The 25,524-nt window shown below is 41.2% G+C and overlaps 1 protein-coding gene across 6 annotated transcripts in view; it reads right to left on the reverse strand.

The window, feature by feature from the left end:
- ADCY5 (adenylate cyclase 5) overlaps positions 1-25,524 on the reverse strand; it is a 189,073-nt gene that overhangs the window by 32,372 nt on the left and 131,177 nt on the right. For all 6 annotated transcript variants that reach the window (XM_081924757.1, XM_081924755.1, XM_081924754.1 and 3 more), the window contains 5 exons: positions 20,166-20,324; positions 18,287-18,428; positions 13,092-13,232; positions 4,205-4,227; positions 446-590 (listed from right to left, as the gene is read on the reverse strand). In XM_081924757.1, coding sequence (XP_081780883.1) covers positions 446-590; positions 4,205-4,227; positions 13,092-13,232; positions 18,287-18,428; positions 20,166-20,324 — 610 coding nt within the window. The remainder of the gene's footprint in view (positions 1-445; positions 591-4,204; positions 4,228-13,091; positions 13,233-18,286; positions 18,429-20,165; positions 20,325-25,524) is intronic.

The following is a 25,524-nucleotide window of genomic DNA, read 5'->3' on the forward strand; positions in this document are numbered from 1 at the left end:
ATGACAGCGACAGACTGAAATCATTAAAAAGTCTTCCCAAATTGTGTGAGAAGTGGTGACTGGGGGTTGCAATATAAAGCTTTTTTTTAAAAAAGGTGTGTGGGGAGAGGACTGTGAACCTCTCTACCTCAGTTGAATACCAAAGGGAATTTTTACCCACTCTCCCCAATGGGCTCCAATACTGGAAATGAAAGCGCTGAGGGGGGGAAGCAGCTTTCAGAGAGATTGGGGGGGGGGGCAAAAGCAGTGGTTTTTTGGGGGGGTCTATGCATCTGATTCACATGCCTCTCTTGAGCTTTAAACCATGCTCCTTGCTTTACAAATGATTTGCACCGATTCAGATTTTACAACTTTAAAGTTTAAAGAGATAGATTTGTCACCATCATCTGTCTGGTTTCGTTCTTAACTGACCTCCACAGACACACCTCTTCTTGAGGAATATTACCTTCTTCTCCAAGTCAAGTTCCCTGAATGTTAAGAGAAACTTGCGAACGTGCTCAGAACGTAAGCGGTCAATACTCCTTGCATCAATGGCGCGGCCTAGAAACTCATCCACTTCATCTTCCGGATTCATGCTTTCCTGGATATTCCTATAAAGCAGAGACCAGTCAGCCTGGGTATTTACACCAGAAGAGCCTTCAAGAATGTGTCACTCAAAGGATGAATCAGTTCGTCACTTTTGCCTATTGCAAGCCTACGCTGGGTTTCTACTGACAGTCTGAAGGAAGAATTCTACTGTCATTTTGGAAACATGAATTTATTCTGCAGCAATGTAGGCGGCATTTGTAATTCTACGTAAGGCTGCCTTTCCAAGCTTCATCAGTGCGCTATAAGCCTTCACATTATGCTGACCCTGAAGGAGAACCCAGTGACAACTTATGAAACTGCAGTCTTTTGGGTTTCATGAATTGCAGTAAGAATCTCCCTTTACTGTTATTTGCTATCAGCAAATTTACAAGTGGTACCTTGGAGTGTATCCTCACCTGCTAACAGCAGTGGCCCAGACACACATCCTTCACGATTCTCTAAGCTGCAAAAATGGTCCTTCTGTATACTGTAGGGCTCACCCAAGCATGCAGGGACCACATTGCTTTCTCAGTGCTACTGCTTCGATGACTTCATATGAAAGAAGTCAATCTGACTGTAGCAGATCATATTGAAGACAAAACACCTAGGTTTCTTTTGTCAGCTTCTTGAACTACAGAGGGAAGCTACGATATTAACCTGCCTGCCTTGAGAAATAGCATTACTGACCTTTTTAGAAGCCACACTCATAACTACAGAATACGTTCAAGGGATCTTTGCACATCTGATAAGAAACGATGCCCTGTAAACCCTGTGAGGAAAAAGGCTCTATTTTGCCACCTTGTTCAGCAGAGCAGAAGAGTTTCATCAAGCTCCATCTCAAAGGAAACAAAATCAGCTTTACTTCAAGGCTGCTGTACACCTCTTATGAATGGTAGGTAGTATCAATTTTTTTTGAACTTGTTGATGATTTTATGTTCATAATTCATAGGTCAAATGATAAGACCAAATGTATTATGCTATCACGATTTATCGCACCCACAATAAAGAATTCCAGCTCTTTTCACAGTCAAAATCTAATATTTGCTATGGGAAAACTGAAATAGTATAAAGCGTTGGGCAGTGAGCTAACCATATTAAAAATATCATTGAAATTTGTCTTAAGAAAATTAAAGTTATTTTATTAAGAAATGAATGAGCAATCTAGTTAGGGATCTTTACATTTTTAAAACTAGCTCTGTTTCCAAGAACAGAAGAACATCATACTGGATCAGACTCATGGACCATCTAGTCTACCATCCTGGTCTCACAGTGGCCAACCAGATGCCTGCGGGAAACCCGCAAGCAAGATTCTCACACAAGAGCACTCTCCCCTTCTGTGGCTCCCAGAAACTGGCATTCAGAAGCTTTACTACCTCCAACTGTGAAGGCAGAGCATAGTCACCATGGCTAGCAGCCATCAACAGTCCTACCCTCCATGAATTTGCAGATAGCTGTTTGTCCCCCAAGGAATGGATCCCTTCTAAGGGAATGTTTCCCGCTACCTCAAGACACCGTTCTCCTTCCCCAACACCTTCATTCTTCCTGACAGCAGGGGAACTATCAATATATATAGGTGGTAGGGTGCTTTATATCACCCAGTGATTTGGAGGCGGGGGTGACATTAAAAATCTCACCCACATCACATGGAAGAGAACCTATAACACTCTACCTCACATCTCATTTAGCACAAGCCATGTTTTGATAAAATGGCAGCAAACAACTGCACAGCCCAGATCTTGTATTATTCACCTCAGATTTTCATAACCAAACAAACTTCACTTGGTCTTCTCTGGCATCTCTAATAAAAATGCTGCTTTAACAAACACCCTTAATTAGGCAACTGGTGATAAATTTGGAGTTCTCTGTCTCCCATCCCACTCCTGCCTTATATAACTCATATCTGAAATTCCTCAGATGCCATTACAAATCTAATTTGTATACTGGGGTTACAGACAGCAGCAACCTAAGTATTAGATAGGGTATGCTTATTAAAGTCAGTTTTATTGTTCATGAATCTAGATAAAATATGTTTATAGAGATGTACTATAATCCCTGGTATAAACTTTTCCTGATAAAAATAGTAGAATTTAGGGCATTCATTAGACAAAAAACTTTAAACTGAAGTTATTTTTTCATATGTGATTTTCATATCACAAGAAAGATCTATGTTCTAAAAAACACTTTCATTCAAACACAAAAGATTATTACTAATTTGAGGCAGACTGACCTGGTAAAAGATTTAGATAAACAAACAAACAAACAAACAAACAAACTGGTCAAAGATCCTAAGAATGCCCAGACATTTAGTGGGAATTACCCTTGTTAATAAATTTGCAAAAGAAGGGCATATTTCCTGGAAAATGATTCTTAATTAAGCTTTGTATAATGGCTCTTACCACAGTCATTTTATAGAGCTTTTAGTCTTATGAAAGCAATTAAGAATTGTGAGGGGGGGGGGGGAATAATATTTTTTTAAATCTCAAAGATTTGTTGAAAGTAGACAAAATTGGAAGAAGGAGTTATACAGATCCTGAGTTCAACACTTTAAAAAGCACTCTTGATTTTTTCCAACATTTTTCTTTTTAGGTGTGATAGAGACGGTTCCTTCCTATTTCCTCATTCCTTTATACAGTTTGAAAGTAATGGGGCATCCAGCTATTACCTTATCCTTCTTTATTACTTTTATTCTCATGCGCACATAGATACAAAAGCTGGAGATCAATAATTAAGTCACTACCTCCTCCACTTCCCATCTTTGGATCAGGAGCTACACAGCAACAATACAAGCAGCAGCAGCAGGGCTCATGTTTTGACTAATCAAGAAGCATCTCCTTTCTGGCAAATTGGCAATGAAGTCACATCCTTCATAGTCAGAGAACTACAAGTGCTCCCCTCCTTTAACATGAAGTAGCCTTACAGGACTTTACATCACACAATCTCTGCAGGGCTCTTGTAGGCGGCAATCAGCAGTTAATCTGTGGCATCCCTGAACTTCTGAGGTTATGCAGAAAAGGGCTAATAGAGTTCTACACTTCCCCCACCTATTAACTTTCTCCTCCATTTTTCCTTTGTGCCATGTGAAAAAGATGTTTGGAGTGCTCCAAATAATACTTTAGATGTGTCACAGAGAATGAAACCAAACAGTGCTTGGTGTCCATCTTGAAACAGAGTTGTTCAGGAATGCAGGGTTGCTGTAGTTAATCATCACAATGACCCTGTGAGTTAGGTAAGGCTGAGAGTTAGTTCCTCTTCTTTTCCCTCTCACTTTCTTTTTAGTTAACCCCCCCTCCCCCGTAGCTCCTTATTCTTGAATTTCTCATACTGGTGACACCCAGTTTAAGAGCCTTTCTACACGTGCAACCTTTTTAAAAATGTGGCTCATCAAAGCTCCCCTAAAGAACAAAAGATAATGCCAGTGGCAGGAGGGGGTAATGGTTATGTATGTATTCATTACATGGGCTTTATAAGCCTCTTATGTATTGTGTTCCAAAACCTAATAAACATTGAATGAGGAAAATTGTGACTTAAGGTGATGTATTATAACGAGAAGGTCCTCTCCACAATTTGTAGATGGCCAGCTTGAAAAATTTCACATTATAATAAAGTATAAAAATATCAATTATATTTTTTCTCTTACTTGTCTTTTGGATCTTCAAAACCCTGAAAAGAAAAAAAAGATATACAAATTAGCTGGCAGAGTGAGCTCAAGTACAATGAAGAATTCTGAACCATTACCCTACTAAATACTTCCATTTGTCCATATCACGGTGATAACAGTCATGCCAAAAGAAGGCAACATTATCAGTTATGAGTCAAAGAATAGAAATGTTTTGTAAAGTTCAACATAAAGGCTATAAAGCTGGCCACTTAAACTTATGTGTCATACACCAGCTGATGTAAACATCATATTGTTCTATCTAAAACTCTTCCACAATGCACTGTGGTTCATTTTTTTACTATGTGTCCTTACAAATGATGTATTAAAATAGTGACTGACTGGTAGTTCGATCTGGATGTTTACCTTGTAAAAAACTGAAATCATCACTGATACCAGCCAGTGCATTCTGAATGATTAATTAACTCAATCAAACTTGTTTATATTAATTCAAACAATCAATATAAGAAAAAATAATAATAATTGATTCAGTAGCACCTTAGAGACCAACTAAGTTAGTTCTGGGTATAAGCTTTCATGTGCATGCACACTTCTTCAGATACCAGGTATCTTCAGGAAGGAAGGAAGGAAGGAAGGAAGGAAGGAAGGAAGGAAGGAAGGAAGGAAGGAAGGAAGGAAGGAAGAAAGAAAGAAAGAAAGAAAGAAAGAAAGAAAGAAAGAAAGAAAGAAAGAAAGAAAGAAAGAAAGAAAGAAAGAAAGAAAGCTTGGGCAAACCAGTCCTTCAGTGGCCCCCTTCTTGAAATATTCAAAATTGCCAACAATTTCTGAGTTACCTTGGGAACAGAACAGCAACTGCTCATCTCTGCAAAGATCTTGCTGCAAAAATATCTCCCTGATTATGTTCAGAAACATGACACTAGCATAAAAGGGGAGAAAGAGCACTCTCCCAAACTCCCCCCCTCCAAAAAGAGTGGGAACTAAACTCCTCTGTATATCTCACAGATATATGCCAAAAATATGATTCTTGGCTACTTGGTAAATATTAGCTTGTCCTGGGTCTACTTTGTTTTGTTTGGACTGGGAAAAGGAACCCTTAAAGCAACAAACAGTGAAGGCATTTCAGAGCAGAGGTTTTCCTAAAGCTGATGGTAGACTCTGGCCACACTCATGTTTGGCACACAATCTCTATGTCAATCACTTCCAGATCTCTTCCACTTTGGCTAACTAATGCTCAGGAGACAGCTCCTCAATTGCTCTGTGCCGAGACTCCTGGAAAAAGAATTACCCACTCCACACCACCACCATCAAGGAAACCATGGCAACAAACATTGCTACAAGAGAGAAGAATCTTTCACAACTGAGGACACTTCCCATTTGTTGCTTTTTAAGGAGAACGGCAGCATTTCTCCTTAGGAAAACCCATACTGGAGGTGCCATTGACATAAGAAGAAACATGGGCGCTGGCCCATCCAGCTCAGTACTGTCTACGATGATGCAGCATCTTTCCAGCATTTCCGAGGGGAAATTCCCAGTCCTACCTGGACTTGAACATGGGATCTTTTGTGTGCAAAGCATGTGGCCTGCCACTGCTCTCCCTCCACATATATAACCTATGTATGAAAAGCAACCCATAAAAATTGAAAAAGGCTATTCACATAAAACAGGGGCAGGGAACCTCCAACCTGCCAGACTATTTCAGTCAAGTCACACTCACTTGCCCCATATCTGATGTTATATCAGGTACTGGAAACGTAAAGGCAGAATTTGGATGATAGGAGCTTTGCCAGCACCATGGATCAGCGGAGTCTGTACAGTGCTTCTTACGTGCCAGCTATCAGCTGAGTGTTGGCAGTGCTGAAGTCATGTGTGCAGTACTTTCCAAGCTCCAAATAACAGCTGATTGTCAGTGAGTGGGAAGTGCTGCAGCACAATTTTTTTGCCTGTACAGTTCAATTTCAAATCATGCAGGTAAAAACGGGTCACCTGATATAATCATAACGTCAGGTGATTGACAATTAAGCAGCCGTTCCCACCCATTAAGCTTGGCTCAGAGGTGCCTGGAAATAATTTCTGATTGGCTCACAGGGGAGCGAGTTCCCCACCCCTGATATAAAGCTTCAGATAATCTAAATGAGACTTCTTTATTCAAGCCAATTTTCAAATTGTCACCTTTACACACACACACACACACACACACACACACACACACGGATACAAACAAAATCGGGCCTGTGGATTTATGGAAGTACACACTTTAACATAATCTTGGACAGTAAGGTAATGATTTGGAAACAAAGTAATGGAAACAAAGTAGGTGAGCTGTCCAGTCTTGGCTGGTTAGTGACAGCTGCAAATCAAAGCCAAGTTCAGGAGAATGGAACAACAGATGATTTTGGATGAGGGGGCAAGCCAAGCTACAAATTAGAAACAGAGACATGAAGCAATGCTTAAAAGGGAGAAGAAACCAGAAGATACTACAGGTAGGCCAGCTACCTGTGGTCTGATGAACAGCATGAAGATGTAAAATTACAAGGGGAAGAGTAATGCTGGCAGTTCAAGAGCTGCTTCCCACAACAGGAGATAAGAGATAAGAACAGTATCTCATGTGAAAGGTCTTATTTCCTTTTAACTTAATAAGCAGTTTCCTTACATAAAAAAGGTAAGAAACAACAATGAAACTTTTGATTCTCTCACACATGGGGCAACCTGCCCCACCAATTCAAGCAACAAGAGACAGTGAAGTATTTTACTCCTGTCTTCCTCCAGCGGGAAAACAAGTCACGGAGCAACTGTGTTAGCATTATATCTGAACAAGTGAAGGTTTGTTCTAGGGAGGTAATACAAAACCACACATGGGACCCAGGAGGTGCTGTGAAACCTGGGGCGGATCACCAGCCAGCTTCAGCTGCCTCAAACCCCATGGAGCCCCACAAGGTGGTTCCATTGGGAAAGGGTTAGAATTGTGTGTGAACTAATATGTTTTACCATGGCTTATGATGTGACACTGTGCCCAAACATAACCACTGTGTTGGAAAACAGCACTGAGAGTGCTGAGCAAGTTATTTTACTCATATACCTGCAGATGGGACATGTTCATGACCTCAGACTCTTTTATTTAACCCAGTGTGATAAACTGCTACTTTAGCAATGTTTGCTTTGCACTGTAGGCTAAGGAACTTCTATTTTATGACTTATTTGGTATGTAATTTTCTGTGATGGATATTATTGGGTTTTCTAGTGCATTGAACAATTGCATGGAAGCATAATCAAGAAAAGTTTGATTAATTATAAACTCCTAACTTGGATTTTGTAACATGAAACAGTGCCAGCTTTGGCATGGGTTTTTGGGGGGGAAGTAGGAGTGGGGCAAAGGAAGTAGGAGTGGGGCAGGTTTGTAGTGAGTGGAGCTTTCAAGAAGCAAATTAATCATAAAACACAGGTCTTCACTATTCCAAGAGCAAAGAGAGAACAGTTAAGAAAAAAATGATATTCTACAAAGAAAGTCAACAATGGCTGGAAACAGAGATAATTTTTTCAGAGAGTTGAAGGTGGAATAATAGAAGCATTGTTCCCTGCAATGTGCATTCTCATTCCAGTATCATCTCTGGTAAACACACTTTGCAAGCTTTTTTGATGCTTTAAAAACAAGAAAAAAAGTATTTTAAAACAACAGGCAAGGGAAATTAATATGGATACCAAGGATAACAACTGCATCTATTAAATTAACTTCGATTTTATCAAATATGCACAATCTATTGCACATGGCTACCCTGTACTAGCTTGTCATGGGACATTGTTGAACGATACATTTGTTTGATTCATTCTTGTTATAGGCATCACTTGGATTTTAATTTTAATTTAACACTATCTCTATACCTCTGGGAGAAGGATGGGTTGGGAAATAATGCAATTGCTGTTGCTTTTAGTTTTGTTATATTTGAAAATCACTAAAATAGGGGGAGAATGATATCATCCTTAATTTTTTTTAACCTTTTCTCCAGCCTATCATACTCCCTCCAGCTTGCACAATTACTAGTCACAACATGCATATTTGAAATGCTGTCAGCCAAAGGAAACAAATAAAATCTTCTTTGTATCAGTACAATGTTAGCACAACGCTGAGCCCATAATCAGTACGAAAATCAACACATTTTTCACTGTAAGAAACACAAATCACACATGTTATTTGTGTGTCAGATTCTCCAAACCTAATGCTATGATGCAGAAACATGCAACTCCCACAAAATATCCATTCGCAAGTAAGTTAAAGAAAGAAAAGTTGTGCCATCTTCACGTTTCAAGATGTCTTCTACTCATACAGTGCACAAAGTGGAGGGTATGTTTTTTTAAAAAATCACAGAGATAAAAGTTGTGCCATCTTCACGTTTCAAGATGTCTTCTACTCATACAGTGCACAAAGTGGAGGGTATGTTTTTTTAAAAAATCACAGTTTGATATTACAATAAATAATAATGTTTTCCCTCTGAATCACCAGCTAGACATAGCAAACTCTAATTAACAACATGATGCACAACACCTCTTGGCACAACTACCCTTTTCCTATGAATAGGATGATGCAAGCACCCTTCTAACGCCAACTGAAAGAAACATCTAATTATAATTACATGCTAGCTTGATTAGAATCTCTTAATCACATCATGCTTTGTGAGTTTGCATGACCAAAAAGCCAAGAGAGGTTTTATGTGAACAAAGGCTGCAGCTGCACTGATATTATGCTACTCCTACTTGACAAAACTGCATATGAAAAGCATGAGCATAAAAGCAAAATAATAAGAAAGGAGGGGAAAAACACCAGCAACATTCATTTTTAAGCCATATTACCAAATATATCCAAGCTGGTTAAACTGCATAATACTGAATGTACAATTACTCATAGCAATATGTTTGCAAAAACATACAGTGCTATATGATCAACTTCATTACAGCTAGTAGAAATCTCTGCTTTTTCCATTTTATTTTAAACAGAATCAGCATTACAGGTAATTATGTCTCATGCCATATTCTGAAAGAGATGCAGGTTCAAAAGCATGCTCTTAATTTGGATATGAAGGATTGCATACCTGGATGAAGTTAATTACATAATTTGCATTCCCCTACATGCTGTGCAGTTGGTTTTAATATGAGACATGTTCTAGTCAGTGTGCAATGCAGATGTATCTTTATCTTTGAAAGTACCATTATTTAAAAAAGGAAATAGATTTATTGGGTAAAGCCTTCTGTTAATTCACAGTTAATATGTGAAACTTCAGGGACAGGTATTTGAAAGAACATTATGTGAAACAAGTGGGTATGATAATAAGAATACTAAAATAGAAGTGAATCTCAGTGCTTTTCCCCCCAGCTGGAACTCACCAGAACAGAGCTCCTTCACCTTTTTGGTGTGTTCCAGCAACTCTTTGTACCACTGCTGGTGTTGAAGTGATCCCCCTAAAAAAAGCTATTTTTCTAGGGAAAAAAAGCACTGGTGAATCTGATACTGCTTTTTCAATATTTTGTTTTCCTCAGGGTACATTTCTGTTAATAAGCCTACTTATTTTCAATAGTACTACTATGCAGTAAGTAATTTGAGGATTTATTATCTTGTTTGTCTTCCTGATGCATGCAGAATTATAAGCCTACATCCTCTAAACCAGGGGTCAGCAACCCGCGGCTCCGGAGCCGCAGGTGGCTCTTTTACACCTTTGCCGCGGCTCCGGGGCGGATACTAGCCAGGGGAGGAGGCGCATTGTGTGCCCCAACACTCCCCACTGTGGCGGGCGCTCTACTGGCTGTGACGTCGCATGGGGGCGGTGCGTGCGTTAGTCACGCACCGTCCCGACGTCACCTTCCCGCCCGCTGGCAGATCGCGGCTCCGGAGATATATTTGTTTTAAATGTCGCAATGGTTTTGCGGCTCCCAGTTTTTTTCCCCTTCGGAAACGGGTCCAAGTGGCTCTTTTTGTCTTAAAGCTTGCAGACCCCTGCTCTAAACCAAGAAATTTGGTTGCGAGTTGCTCTAATGTTGTTTCTAATGTTACATTTTTATGTCAATAATTTCCATAAATCTATCATAATGTAACATGAGAGCAAAACATATAAGTAGCATGTAAAGAGAATGCAAGTGTCTATTTTACAGCTAAGATATGCCCAGTGTATTTCCCAATACGACTACCAAGAGGGTATTCAAGCTGCTCAGCACTAAACTATGAATAAATATAGTATATAAATCTTCTTGTTTAGTCGTTTAGTCATGTCCGACTCTTCGTGACCCCATGGACCAGAGCACGCCAGGCACTCCTGTCTTCCACTGCTGCCCTCAGTTTGGTCAGACTCATGTTTGTAGCTTTGAGAACACTGTCCAACCATCTCGTCCTCTGTCGTCCCCTTCTCCTTGTGCCCTCCATCTTTCCCAACATCAGGGTCTTTTCCAGGGAGTTTTCTCTTCTCATGAGGTGGCCAAAGTATTGGAGCCTCAGCTTCACGATCTGTCCTTCCAGTGAGCACTCAGGGTTGATTTCCTTAAGAATGGAAGCGTTTGATCTTTTTGCAGTCCATGGGACTCTCAAGAGTCTCCTGCAGCACCATAATTCAAAAGCATCAATTCTTCGGCGATCAGCCTTCTTTATGGTCCAGCTCTCACTTCCATACATCACTACTGGGAAAACCATGGCTTTAACTATATGGACCTTTGTTGTCATGAAGAGTCGGACACGACTAAACGACTAAACAACAACAACAATAAATCTTCTAAGAAAGCAGCTTGCTCCTGTTACTTACTTACTTACTTACTTACTTCCTATAATGGCAACTTAACGGTAAAGGTAAAGGACCCCTGACAGTTAGGTCCAGTCGCAAACGACTCTGGGGTTGCGGCGCTCATCTTGCTTTACTGGCCGAGAGAGCTGACGTTTGTCCACAGACAGTTTTTCCAGGTCATGTGGCCAGCATGACTAAGCTACTTCTGGCAAAACGAGAACAGCGTACAGAAATGCCGTTTACCTTCCTGTCGGAGCGGTACCTATTTATCTACTTGCACTTTGATGTGCTTTCAAACTGCTAGGTTGGCAGGAACTGGAACTGAACAATGGGCGCTCACCACGCTGCAGGGATTCGAACTGCCGACCTTCCGATCAGCAAGCTCTAGGCTCAGTGGTTTAGACCACATCGCCACCCGCGTCCCATAATGGCAACTTATCCAGTCAAAATTGGGTCCAATTACTTGTGAGTAAGTCCTACTGAAGAACAGTGTTGTCACTTCCAAGTAAATATTCATGGGACCGCACTTTAAGCTGGTTTTGGACACTGTACCTTAGAAACACCTGGAGTTCTGTGGCAAACAAAAGAACAAGTTCCATATCTGTTTGACTCCTCCAACCTAATGGGGAAGGGTTTATGGACCATCCACAGGACACACTAAGAAGAACTCACAGAGTTCAAGTCAATTCTGCTGAATATTCTGTTTCCCACAGGCATCTGGTAGGCCACCATGGCAACAGGATGCTAGACTAGTTGGGTCATTAGCCTGATCCAGTAAGCTCTTCTTATGTTCTTATCTAGTGGTGGGTTACACCCAGGAATGTGGTGTCTCTCATTTCTAAAGGGGGCTGGGCTGAGCTTTGAATGACAGTGCCACTCTTGGCAGTCCTTAGGCTCCTAAACTCATTGCCCAGCTAAGCAATAATACCTCTATTGAAGATGGGTGAGGGGCTCCTGCTTCATGTCTGACCAGCAGATTATACAGCTGAAGCAAGTACTGTTTTCCCCAGTAGTCAAGCCCACAAGCCACTTTCACAGTACATTTTTGAGTTTTAACACTGAACTTTGGGCTGTTGGTGAAAGTACTCCTTATTCTTTAATGTGAAACTTTGCCTTTAATTGTTGTTCTGTGCTGAGGCTGCCTCCAGACTGCCAGTATTTTGCCAAAAGGATTCAAGCACATACTGGAAAATTAGGTTTGCACAATTAAACTGGATTAAAGTTGCCCTGATGCAACAAACCCACTTTTAAAGTGGACTTCTCATGGTTAGGAAAATGACAGGGATGAATGATTGATTAATGGGAAGTATGACTGCTACACAAACAAATCAGTATGAATGCTCATTTTCAAATAACCGCCTTGCAAACTAATAAGAATGAATTTTCAATAAAGACCAGACATAGTCTAACCTCTCCCTAAGATTTGTCCAAGCAAATCAAGATGAATGCTCAATCAACAGGTCATCTGGAAGAGCTCTGCATTTCATCTTCTGCCTCATCATCATTGTGTGAGAAACCCTTGCTTAGTCTAACTGGGGGAGGAGGGAGATCAACAACAACAGAAATAAATTAAAAACAGATTAGACAGGGTAGACCCAACGTAGACTGCTTTGCAAGAAACATAATGGGGTTTAGTAAGCCATTCTGCATTCCTTTTTAGACAGTGCTGTTTGTGAGACTCCCCCCCCCCTTGAAAATGCAAGGTAAAGTACACAGTTTATTTTACCTTTCAGATTGTGTAGTAAGAATGGCCTTGTCTAGGGTAAGTGTTAGCAGCAGATGTTTGATGCAACTTGGGTTGTACCAGTTTTCCTGCTGCTGCCTTCAGTCAGTCCTGAGCCCAGCAGCAGATACTGATGAGATACAATCCAACCCTCTGGCTGGTCCTCACAGTTTACGTAAAGGACACTATTTTTTTAGAAACAGTATTACTTGGGAGTTGTTTGTTGTTGTTCTTTAAAGTTTGAACTACCATTTATGAGCTCGGGGTTTATAGAGCATGTTGTATCTGGTTTGATTTGTACCTCAATTGCTCCCTAACATAGTAATGCCACAGCCACCATAGACTAAATATAGGAATATATATTTACATATACACATGCAAACTTCACACAAAACAGCAACTCATGCTGCATAAAACTGAACAGCGTTACCATTCTTTTCATCTCCTTGGAAACTTGGTTGCTGCCAAGATGGTTGTAAAAGGAGCGATCTACTCCCCAGTGTGGTGGGTTGTGGCCAATGGAATTAGTGCGCTGACGATTCATCTTGGCTATTGTCGCTTTCTCATCTTTCTAGAAAGAAGAACATAGTAAAGAGATTACATTTTGAAACATTTCAGTGGCTATATGTCATCCTAAACCCTGTCTTAACTTCTTTATAATCCTCAACCAGCATATTAACCAAAATCTTTAAGACTGGATGGATTTGATAAGTATTCTTCTCATGTTCTCACTATATTACACTCCCTTCACCCTATGGTCCCCTGGCAGGTTACCACAAATAAAACATAATATTAATATTAAAACACAGTATCACACAATATTAAAAACAACTTGTTTAAAATAGCAAATGTTACAGAAATAAGGTGTCAAAAGCCATGGTAAAGGAGAGGTGGATTTTCAGCACTCGCTGAAAGCTGTATGATGAAGGTGTGGGAAAGGAGCTCCACAACTTAGGAACTGTCATGGATAATGGCCTCTCCAGGCCGCCATCCCAACATAGCACCCTCCACTCATCTTAGCACCCAAAAGGGTCTATAGGGAAGGAGGTGGTATTTCAAGTATATGGAGCCTGAGTCATTTAGGGTTAAAATTCGTTAGAAGAATTTGAACATGGCCGCATTAAACAAAAAAGTCATAAATAGCAAATCACAGAAAGATCAGCAAAGGAGAATTGAACCCTATGATAACCATGCCTTCTCTTTTCTGCATCCAAAAAGTGCTGTTTAATGTAGAAGAGCTCCAACTACAGATGTCTAGTGCCAGAATGCTGCATTATGACCAAAAGTGAGGTTCAAGTGCTTCTAAAAATATAATACTATGAACTCAGTTATGTATTTAGCTGGCTTTTTCCTTTCAGAAATAGCCACAATGATTTATTTTACATTCCTAGTCTGTCTATTTCTGCCTTCCAGCTGAAAGTGATTTTACATCTACAGATTTTAAAAATATATCTCATTAGTTGCCAAAAAAGGAAGAAAGAGCAAATCAGTAATCTGCAGCTAAATATTTATTGCATGGCATGAACAAATGACATTGTCTGTACATTTTATTATAGCTCAGCTAGGGGTTTTGCAACTAGTAGTTATCTAAAAAGCTGCCATAAAACCAAGCCTTTATCTTTCTTTAAAACTGTTTCATTACATTATAAAACCCTCCTATTCACAGATAAGAGCTGTCATATCATGAACTTTCTCTAACGATCATATTTCTGCCTTACTGAGAACAATGTGTATTAAATGCTTTGAGCACTTAGGAAAGACACTTTGTATTATTTCAAGAGGTTTCTTCATTTCAGGGTTTGCCAGTACATTCCGCAGTCCTAACTTCACTGGAGCAGGATATGGGAGAAAATGGAGCAGCAATTTTTTTTTTTTTTATCTCGCCTTACTTTCTAATACCAATAACAATCCAGCTCAGGAGAACATTCAGAGTGGACTGGGTCTCTTAGTCTCATCGCTGGGACAGTGCAGACAGATGGAAGACCAGACCAGCTGAGCACGGATAGCTTATTTCCCTAGGTACCCATTCTGACATGCCTTAGTTAGGACAGCTACCTCTCTTGTAAAGGCTAATTTGATATATTCTGGGACATCAAATGAAACCAGTGCAGCCGTTTGTTTATTTAAAACAAATAGAGAGAATTTCCACCTAGCACAATGGCAATCATTCTGTGAGGGCAAGCTTTTCAGCTTGCCAAACGGAACAACCCCTGCTCTCCTCCCCCTCTACACTGTTCTGGGGGTTCTTCCAGGCATTCGCCGCCCCAGCCAATTCTGTGGGCTTGGAGGAAGGACAGAAGGGGAAAGTCCAGCTATGCTAGCAGAAGTCATTGCATGGGCTTCTGCTAGCAGGAATCATTGTTTGAATCCTGCCCCAAAGCTGCAACTCAGTAAACAGAATTGCACTGTTAATTCACATTTCTGTTTTGGAGGGTATTCTTTTTATTCTGTTTGTGTTATTTTAATATTGTTCTGTCTATAACAGTAATGGGGGAGGGACCGACCAAACAAGCCCACAACTCTTAGCACCAGTTAAAAGACATTAGACAAAGGCCTGGTCCACATGCCACCCTACGCAAGACCTTGGCCTTAGGGGGAACAATGAACTCCCATAGCACAGCATGCAGCTGCTATGCCACGGCAAGCTAAGGAAAGGTTTGATTTAGCATTTTGATTTAGGATGTTGTCTGAATTCAGACTTGTGGTTGAGCTCTCTCCAGATTTACTGTGAGCTACAACCACAGGGCCCAGGGTGGTAGTAGGGTAGCAGTGAGGGTGTTTTTATTGGCAGTTCTACTGTGGGGTAGAGCTAAGAACAGATAAAAAGAAAACACTTATCTATGGCTATAACAAAGTGATGTAATAGCCCTCCAAGTCAATAAAAGGAACTCTTGCAATGGGCCACAAATTTTCTTAGGTGTGTTGCAGTTCCCACCAGATAAAACACAGTATGGGGGAAGGGGGAGAATCCTACAGCTTCTGCAGGCCAAGCTGCTTGTGCTAAATAAAGCACATTTTGCAAACCTGCCAACTTTGCTGCTAATTGTAAAAAGTTTATGCAAATGAAGTCATTCACTTCGAGTGCTGACAAACACAGTCACCATTCTCTTGAAAAATGCAGTAAACTTCTAGCAGCTCATATAAAATTGAAACTGTAAACATATATGCTCCATTCCTAAAAATGAGGCCATCTGTCTTCTTAATAGTGTCCTGAAGCTCAGGGTACAACTTACTGTTATTTGTCTGGAAATGATTGGTAGCATTTTTTGTCATTGCCTGGATTTGTAGCTCTGGATACAAAATGGAGTGCGCCATATTTATTTTTAAGTATCTGAAGAACAATCTACTTTAAGAACCTTCTGAGATTAAAATCTGAGCTTCCCTAATTTAATGCTGAAATATTTATAAAGGTCGCTATGTTCAGACAGTTTGTTTTTCCCCCTTTACACAAAGGGAAAGGTTTCTCCCAAAACTCTGAATGATTTACAAGGACAATTCATAAGTATCCATGCCTCTTATGGTAAGGAAACTCAAGATTGCAGTCTTAGAAACGCTTTGTTCCTTGTCATTAGCTCTTTTGTACTTTCAAATGTTAAGTGTTACCATGGACCAACATCAGCCTCTTTTAGCTATGCATACGGGAGATTCCTCAAATCGGAGCAAAGAACAGATGTAAAGCTATTTATTCCACTGTGAGCACAGCATAGGGAAAGACTGCATGCAGGGTTCAGATAGGGAAAGGTACAGAAGGAGGCATTGCTGTTAGCTCTGAAGACTGTTCTTTGTGCTAAGCTGAGATAAAAGACAAAATTAACATCTTTCTGTCTCTGATTATGCTTCTTTCTGTTCCACATTCTTCTTCATTTCAGTTAAAGCTCTCTATTCTGCTGTGTAAATTGTGGACATGCCACTCAGTTCATGTTCATGCATATATGACACCCTCTGAGCTACTTTGCCCAATGCAATGTAGGCTTCATCATTCTAATCCATCTAAGTGGTGCTTTCTAGACTGATTTTTTTTTCTAACAGCAACATCGTAACAGAGTAAATTTATATGAACTGGACTCAAACTTGGCTGAAATTCATAAAGTCTGAGATATTAAGATTATCTGATTATCTTGCTGCATTAGGATCACATGAAAGTCATCTCAGTAATCATTCTGTTTGTTCAGCTGGGTGGATTTCTAGAACACCACTTGGAAAACAATTGACTTGCACTCCTAGGAGTTGATGGAACTATTTCTGCTCTAAACATCACTTTCAACATTTCTGTTCGATTACATTATTGCTGCATTTTTAGAAAGAAAACCCCAAGCAACCTGTACCCAAGTTTAGTAGAACACAATCCAGATACAGCTTATAGAGAGGTCTTTGAAGGACATTTGTTTGTTTGCCCATAAAAAGATCTCTACATAGGGTGATTTTATAATGTTTTCACTGTTAGCCTCCATTTTGTGTTCAGGAGTGAACCAAAGATGGGCTTGGCGAAAGTGAACAACCGTAGGAAACAGACCTCCTGCCTTGATCTCATATACAGTTGTACCTGATTTCTCTGTGCTTAACATTGTTAGCGAGATCACAAGGAACCAGAATGTTCATTAATTGACTCACCAGGGAGCTAGATTGTAATAATTGTACCAAGGCAAAATAATTGAATGACGATACAGGTTTTTGCATCTAAAAGCTTGTGTACTGAACTCTAGAGACAAGATTTCTCCATCAACCAAAAATTCTATAGAAATATAAATAAAAATCAGATAGAACCACAGCATCTGCAGTCAATACAGCATGACTGACCGGGAAACCACTTGCCATAATCATTGTTTTTGATAGGTAAATTCATTCAAGAGGGACATCCACAAGGTAAACCTTCCAAATGAGTCATGCTTATTTATTTATGTGCTCAATCTATCTCATACAAGAACTTTCCCCGTTATATTACTGTAGTCTTCTGGGTGCAAGTCAACTCATGGGTCCAGTCAGCAGAAGTCTTGTGCAAGGAAACAGGGCTTCCCCGCTCCTGAACCCCTCAATTGCCTGGGGGGGGGGCAGACTGGGAAAACTCCCGGAACAGCACATGGCGGGAGGGAGAGGGGGGATTGTTTTGTCTGGCAAGCTGAAATCTTTGCCCTGATGGAACAACTGTCTTAGTGTGATCTTGAATTCCTCCCACTGAATTAATGGGTGTTACTTAGTCACATTTGTTAATTTCTGAGTAGATCTTAGTTGAAAGCACCCAAAATCTGTAATTCTAAACGCACATTTTAGGATTTAAGGTAAGTAATAAATCTTTGTGAAATCAGTAGTACAGTACTTCTGATAAAATATTATTCAGATCAGGCTGGAAAAAAATGTGATTTCACCAGAAGGGGACACATTGAAAACAATTATTATTGCAGCAAATAAACTGTGCAAAAAAATGGAATGTATAAACTCCTCAAAAGAATGGAGAGCATCTAATCCTCTAAATAGTGAGAGCAATGTGAACTCAATATGAACCATCTTACACCATGGACTCTTCCACTTCCCTCTTAGCAGGTTGTCATGGGTATGTATCTATGGTACCACCTTTTTATATGGCACAGCTGGACTATTAACCTATTATAACTTTTGGTTGACTCTTACCCTTTTTTGGCTGCATCGTACAATGAGGAAGGTCTCAATACTATGTTCTTTGAGGTAAGCATTACGTTCTCCTCCAAAACCAAGCTCCACTTCATAGTCACCATTCAGGTAGTTCAGTGTGGCTTTTGTTATGTGGATTCGCCTTGGATGAAGACAAAAGGCAACCAAATAATAAAAATCATTGAATGAACTGAGAAAGAAGCAGTCTGGAAGAGAAAACTATTACATGCAATGGAATGGTCAAGTTGTACTGAAATCCTACCCGGCAACTATAATCGTTCCACAGTTTTGTGCTTAACATAGAGGTCAATAACATAAAAACAAACGTTATGTCTATGTTTTCCTGTGCTTATCCCTTGACTAAACTGTTATTTTATTTGTTCAACCATTCAACCTATGCCACCCCAGGTCACCAATAACAGGCAATGGTTCACTGCCACTCCTAACTATCCCTCTTCTCTTTGATATGGTCAAGAGACACCCTATGAGAGCTAGGGTCAAGGCTTCTTGGCTCATTTACAAAGAGGCCCTTCACCTGACTTCAGATTTTCAAGGAAAGGGTAGATACTTCTCTTTTTAAACAATTTTTAGGGGACATATACATACTGAAAATTTAATGAGGCTACAGTGGGGGGTTTTATTAGTCATACACACATGCACATGCATATTTTACTGATGCTTGTATTGTAGTTAACTGTTTCAATTTCCAGCTGGGAGATAAAAGCAGAACAAAAACATTTTAAATGGAATAAAATATTGGAGCAACTTGTGTTGGTGACCATGATTTGTAGTTTCATTAGGGCTAAGCTGCAATGGTGTGTGCAAGTGCTTTTTATTAATACTTTCACACTTTGCAAAAAGAGGGGATGCATGCCTATTTAGGTTCTGTTTCCAAGTGAAAGCAGAAAACAATGGCCCAGCTTTGCACAATAAGCACAACATTCTTGACTTAGCATGACACAGCAGCAAATAAGACTCAGGAAGAGCAAAACGTGGCCTCTCCAAGAACCCTCATGGTTGCATTGTTTTAGTCAGACTGTGCAACCATTTGGTTTAGTGCTGGGGTAGTCAACCTTTTTATACCTACCGCCCACTAATGCATCTTTCTTGATGGGAAAATTTCCTTACCGCCCACCAGTGCTCAATGGAAGGAGGATTCAGCTTGTGCCGTAGAACCCCCTACCACCCACCTAGAACCCTGAAACGCCCACTAGTGGGCGGTAGGGACCAGGTTGACAACCCCTGGTTTAGTGTGTCATGCCAAACAAGACCATTGAACCAGACTTGTTTTTGTTACATTGTTTGCATGTGAACATCAGCACAGCTCTAAATTTCATAAACATTTCTCCAGTTAAAGGATTTGCTGGAATGGTTGGTCAGTAAAGGAAACCTCTGCAGATTGAGTTTTAGTGTCTCTGGTATAGAAAGCTGTTGTGAAAAAAGGAACAATGGAGTGTGAAAGTTTTGGATAATTGTAGCAATCCTTTCCCTGTGTAGGATACACCACCTCCTGAGGCTGGCATTCTGCTACATGGGCAGATCAGACCCAGATGAAAAGGGGTTAGTTTTGCACCATTTGTGCTATGCCATTTCTATGGGCCAGATCAGGATTTTAAAGTCCACTTTTTGGTAACAAACATGAACAGGAAGAAGCAAAGAAATGGCATCCGAAGTTTTTATTTGGACACGCTATACTTCCCATCTCTCCTTTTGTACAGAGAGCGCAACATCAAAAGTTAGTAATTTGCCCGAATCTAGGTAGAATTGCTTGTCCATAATTCCCATATCCAAGAATATAATGTATTAATGTGAGGCTGCAGAGAAGTTACTGGAGCAAAATCAAATAGAACAGTAAACTTCAAAGGCAGGACTCTCTTACCCCGCTTTGCCGCCTGCTTCCATGTGATTAGCTAATGTGACATCATTTGACCACACATCAAATTGCCATTTCCTGAGGCCCAAGACTCCACAATGAACTCTCCCGCTGTGGATCCCAACTCGCATGTTCACGTTGACACCTGTCACCTCCCGCACTAATCTGAAGAAGGATGCAGGAGGGGGAGGGAATGAAAGACATTGAAGAGGGCACACATTTGAACCGAAGAGACTGTCCTCAGTTTCTTTTTTAAAAATAATGTAAACACACACATACAGTGTTGCTTAAATGCTACATTTCACTAGGTAAGGCAGAAACCACACTGTGAAGGTTGGCTAGACCAGCAACACAAATCACTGGGTGGAGGAGTTAGCCAAGGTTGTCAATGTGCTTTCAGTTCAAAGCACAGTTTGTGTGTGTGGAGGGGGAATATCTGGGGCACGGCAAAGAGCTCTGGCCTCTGATTTCCACACCAAAGCTGGACATCACTTGCCAGCTTTCAGAGCCTCATTAAACATAATAGCCATGTTGTGAAGAGAAAAAGAACAAGATTCCAAAGCTCTCAATTTATTCACAGAGTACCGGGCATCAAATGTTCCAGAGATGAAACATAATACATATGTGAATTATTCACTGTAGCAAGACATGCTGAGCTGCTGCAGCAGCAGCAGAGCAGACAGGTCTGTCTTCTTCAGTTACTCCCAACAGGCTCCAATGCTAATGAGCTCTCAGATGTACAAAGCTTGCTCCCAAAATTATCACTGGAATCCTTTGTGGGATTTTGCCTTTTAGGGCAAAAGTTTACTTGGAAGAACACAGCAATTTGCAATGAAATTATATCTAGGGATTAGGGAGGAAACCACTGAGGCGACTCTTGGCCTTGAAAGACCTTAAATGCTTGCTCGTGATTGCTGTCACTGGACATGTTATGGCTGCTGTGGGGAGCCGCCATAGCTCAGCCACTTCCAGGATGGTTGCGCTGTACAGAGAGTAACAGTTAACTTCAGTGGAATGAGAAGATGTCATGGGTCGGATTGTCTAATGAATCAAGTATGACCGCATTGTAGACAGAAACTGCATTTTGCTCTCTGCTTCCCCCAATTCTGCCTTTTCTTTGCAGAATGCAACTTTTACTGGTGGAAAGGTTTTGCAGACATGGGAAGGTGGCATTTCAGATCAGCTACTGATTTAATAGACCTAGTGCAGAGCGAGTTGAGTGGTTCTTCGTTCAAGCCTCTTGCCTTAGCTGCCCGTAAGGTAGTATCAAGCTCTATTCTTCCTGCCTCAGTGCCTCTCCCCAAGCCCTATGTACATCTGTAATGAGAGGATCATACGGCTAACACAACTCATGGGAGTTCTGATATAGTGCTGTGTGCGGCAATCAGAGTACTTGACATGCTTTCTACGCAACTGTATTAGGAACAAACCACATGTGACACCAGGAGATCTGTGATCAGCCCTCCCATGGAGTTTTACAGCTGTCAGGCCCCTGTTCAGAATGGGGTCATGGAGCTCAGAAGTGGTTTTCAATTTTTCTTTTCTATCATTTGCATGATGTAAGCTCTCCTGCTCCAAGCTTTGGGGAAACTGGAAAGCAGGCAGGAACCAAGGGGGAGGAATTTAGGGCTTGTGGTGAACAGGCGTAGAACAAATTCTAGGAAATCTGTTCCAGGGGCTGGGGTTGGCCCTTAGTGGATGCTATGATCTTAGATCATCAGCGTTCCCCAGGCATCAGATAACATCAGACATTTATTTTCCCTGTGAACCTCATACTGAACATTAGATGTGAAGACAAATGCAACTTGAAAACATAATTCACAGGAGGTCTCTCAGCCAAAGTGTAACCATTGGCTGCACATTTCCCCTCAAACATAATGTACAATCAGAGGAGCTCCTTGTAACCTTCACTTTCTCCTAGCTTCACAATTTGTATGACAGCATTTGTATGAAACAAACACTGGCTCAGTTATAGTGTTGCCCCTTCCTTCATGCTGCAGATACCATGTCACTTTAAAAAAAGGCACATGTATGGTTATTCATTGATTGGATGCTTTATTAATAATAAAGACAAACTTCTTTTTGAGGGTAAAATTGCTGCAGAGATGTGAGAGAAAGCTTCTTGATGACATCATCGATGTTGGTCCATCAGTGATGTGCACAGTGCATGCCGAATTCTGCTAAAAATTTGCAGCATCATTTTTTCACAACTTTTACCTCACAATGAATATATTGATAAAATGAATGCAGTGAGAACTCTTCCAAACAGGTTGCTTTCATCTTTATCCTATGGTGTTCCACATGGTTGTGTACCTACCTGAGGATAGCTAGGATTGTTTGTGCATACAGCAAAACAAAGTATGTGAATCAAGCCTTGGTTGTTGAGGGCAGAATCTAAGCCGTGGTCCTTGTTTATTTTAGAGCTGCTCACACCAGGCCAAGCAATTGTCACACTTCTCAAAACTGTCCTTGACAACATTCAGTGCAAGCCTGTTCATATCTACTCAAAAGTAAGCCCTACTGACTTCAATGACACTTACTTCGAGGGGAGCATATATGAATGCACCTGAGGTGCCTAAATCCCACAGAATTTCTCCCATTCCCACTATGAATCTTTTCTAGTTTGGCCCTGATATAATGTGGTGCTTTCTCTAATTCACTGGGGCTGCAAGCAAGGCTCTGTGGCATTTCCACAGAGCAGCAGTGTGTTTTATATAAAGCACCGATACAGGCACTGAAGTGCACTCCACTTTTGTTTACAAATTGTTCCCTGTCAGCTTTGAAAAACCTGGTTCCCACTTTGTGTGGGATGAAAAGGATTCAACAATCTTATCTCTTTGCTAAATCTGGAGTGAGAGACTTTTTGTTCTCACTGCCTCCTCCATATTCTCTGATGAAAAGAGAATGCTTCTCAGACAAGCGAAGGTAATAAAAATCAGAATGCTGGAATGGCAAGCACTAAAACTGCTGGTCCTTTTAGGATGCTCTTTATGCTTGTGAAACATTAACACAGCACTATTTTGCTTTCATAGCTTTTCAGCATCTATTTTGTGGAAATTATTATTATTATTTATTGAATTTATATACCGCCCTATACTTGGAGGTCTCATGTAAAGAGCTGAAAGGATAACTAAGAAGCAGATTGTTTACCTTGAAATGGAGATGTCAAGCATTGGTTGAAATAATAGGTGCAATCCAAAGAAAAGTTGCTGCTCTATGTCATACAGAAATCTATATGATTTAAGATGACAATCAACTGCTTGCATATGCAAGTTCAAGGTGCCCCTAACTTTGTTGGGATTTTGCTCAATATCTTTAACAGAGCCTTATATCATGTGAAATATCAAGTTTTTGACCACCCACAGACTCTTCCTCAGGCAAAGAAGTTCAACATAAAACAAAAGAGATCATAATGTCCTTACTTTTTCAGGTTTGGCATCTTAGCACACAGCTGTTTGGGGACATTAGCTGGGTCACTGCCATGCTCACCAATCTAGTTGCCCAGTCTAGTTGCCTAATCTAGTTGCCCAAGCTGCCCTTCCGCTTGAAGCAGAGAAGCGGACACAGAGCAATGGTTCCAAACTACAAGAAAGAAGATTCCACCTAAACATTAGGAAGAACTTCCTGACAGAGCTGTTTGACAGTGGAATTTGCTGCCAAGGAGTGTGGTGGAGTCTCCTTCTTTGGAGGTCTTTAAGCAGAGGCTTGACAACCATATGTCAGGAGTGCTCTGATGGTGTTTCCTGCTTGGCAGGGGGTTGGACTCGATGGCCCTTGTGGTCTCTTCCAACTCTATGATTCTATGCTCAAAGAGAATTTTAACTGCAGCTATTCCAGTTGTAACACCAGCAGCCATCTAGACACAAAGAGCATCTGCACAAGCCAAGCTAAGCTAAAGAGCTGAGCACTTTGGTGAGAATATTTTTTACCTAGATTTGGGAGGGGAATTTGCATCCAGTCCATGGCATGATAGGAACCAGCTTTGCTCCACTTTGATCCCAGTTTGGATCAGGGCCCTGCATAGTTGCCATCTGCATGACAGGAACCAGCTGCATCATCATGCAAGCATGGATGTTGGACATGTATGCCAGAATATGAAGTCTTGGAAAGTGGTGACAACACACCCTTTGTACCACCACTTTGCCCTAATAGGAACCCATGACCCAAATATGCTTCTTCCATTCTACAGGTTTGGCACTTCCATAGGCCACTGTTAATAAGCTACTTGTAAATTAGCACTGAGGATTTGCTACCAAAAACCATCGTCAGTTTGTTGCTTTACTGACTCCAAACAATAGTAAGTGACTTCTTGAAAAACCAACATGAAGAAAGTAGAACTACAAAAGGGGAGGGACAATGCAAGGTCCCCCCCTCCAATTCCAGTATATTTAAATTCCTTAAACATTCATCATATTGATATTTCAAGCATACACTCTTCTTTGGGGACATTTGCTTCATACGTTTGTGTCAGGGTTTCTGGGAGAGAGGAGGAGATGACAGAGGAGACGGAGAGCGAGTGGGAGGAGGGGCAGAAGGATGAGGAAGAAGATGACGGAATTCTGAGGGAATCCACGAGTCTGAGCAGCGAGTCAGAGGATTCTCAAAAGGGGGTTACCTTAATCAAGCAAAAGGGAGGAGAAGGGAGAAGCGGAGAGGAGCCCAGTGGAAGACAGACGCAGCAAGAGGCGTCTCAGCCGGAACGGAGTAAAGGGGGTGGAGTCGTCAGCCTCTCGGAGGGAGCAGGATTAGGAGAGAACAGAGAAAGGGGGTTGGAGCAAGGTGTTCAGCCGGAAAGGGTGGAGAGCAGAACAAGGGGTGGTGTAGCGGTCGAAAGAAAGGTCAGCAGCAACGTACGCGCGCCAAGTTCAAACGTAGAGGCGCGCGGAAGTGGAGAGAGCTCAGGGGAGGAGCCCGGCCCTAAAGCCAGAAGGAGGGGGGAAGAGGCGGCAGAGGATTCAGCCTCAGGCGAGTCACGGAGAGAGGGAACCCAGGGGGGCAGGAAGACCCTGCGGAAAAGAAAGGAGAGGAAGAGGTGGTCTAGAGCCAGGCTATTAAGTTGGTGTGGAAGAGGGGAGGAGTCAGAGGGGACTTCAGCGGTCTAACGTGACAGACGTACGGCCACGATGCTGAACTGTACGAGAAGCAGAAATCTTCAATAAACTTTTCCTGTAAATAAACTGCAACGGAGTGAGGTCTCTTGTGAGCTGGGACCCGTCCTGGGTGGCCGTGACAGTAAGTCCCCTCTCTGAAAGCAAAAAATTTTTTTTTGCGAAGCTCACGAACGGGAGCAGCCATGAGCGCTGAGGAGCAGCTGGTTGCACTGCGGGATCAGGTTACCGCTCTCACATCGGCAGTCATTGCTTCG

This window comes from Podarcis melisellensis (assembly GCF_964234715.1).
Source record: "Podarcis melisellensis genome assembly, chromosome: 1".
In the NCBI taxonomy this organism is placed as follows: Eukaryota; Metazoa; Chordata; class Lepidosauria; order Squamata; family Lacertidae; genus Podarcis; species Podarcis melisellensis.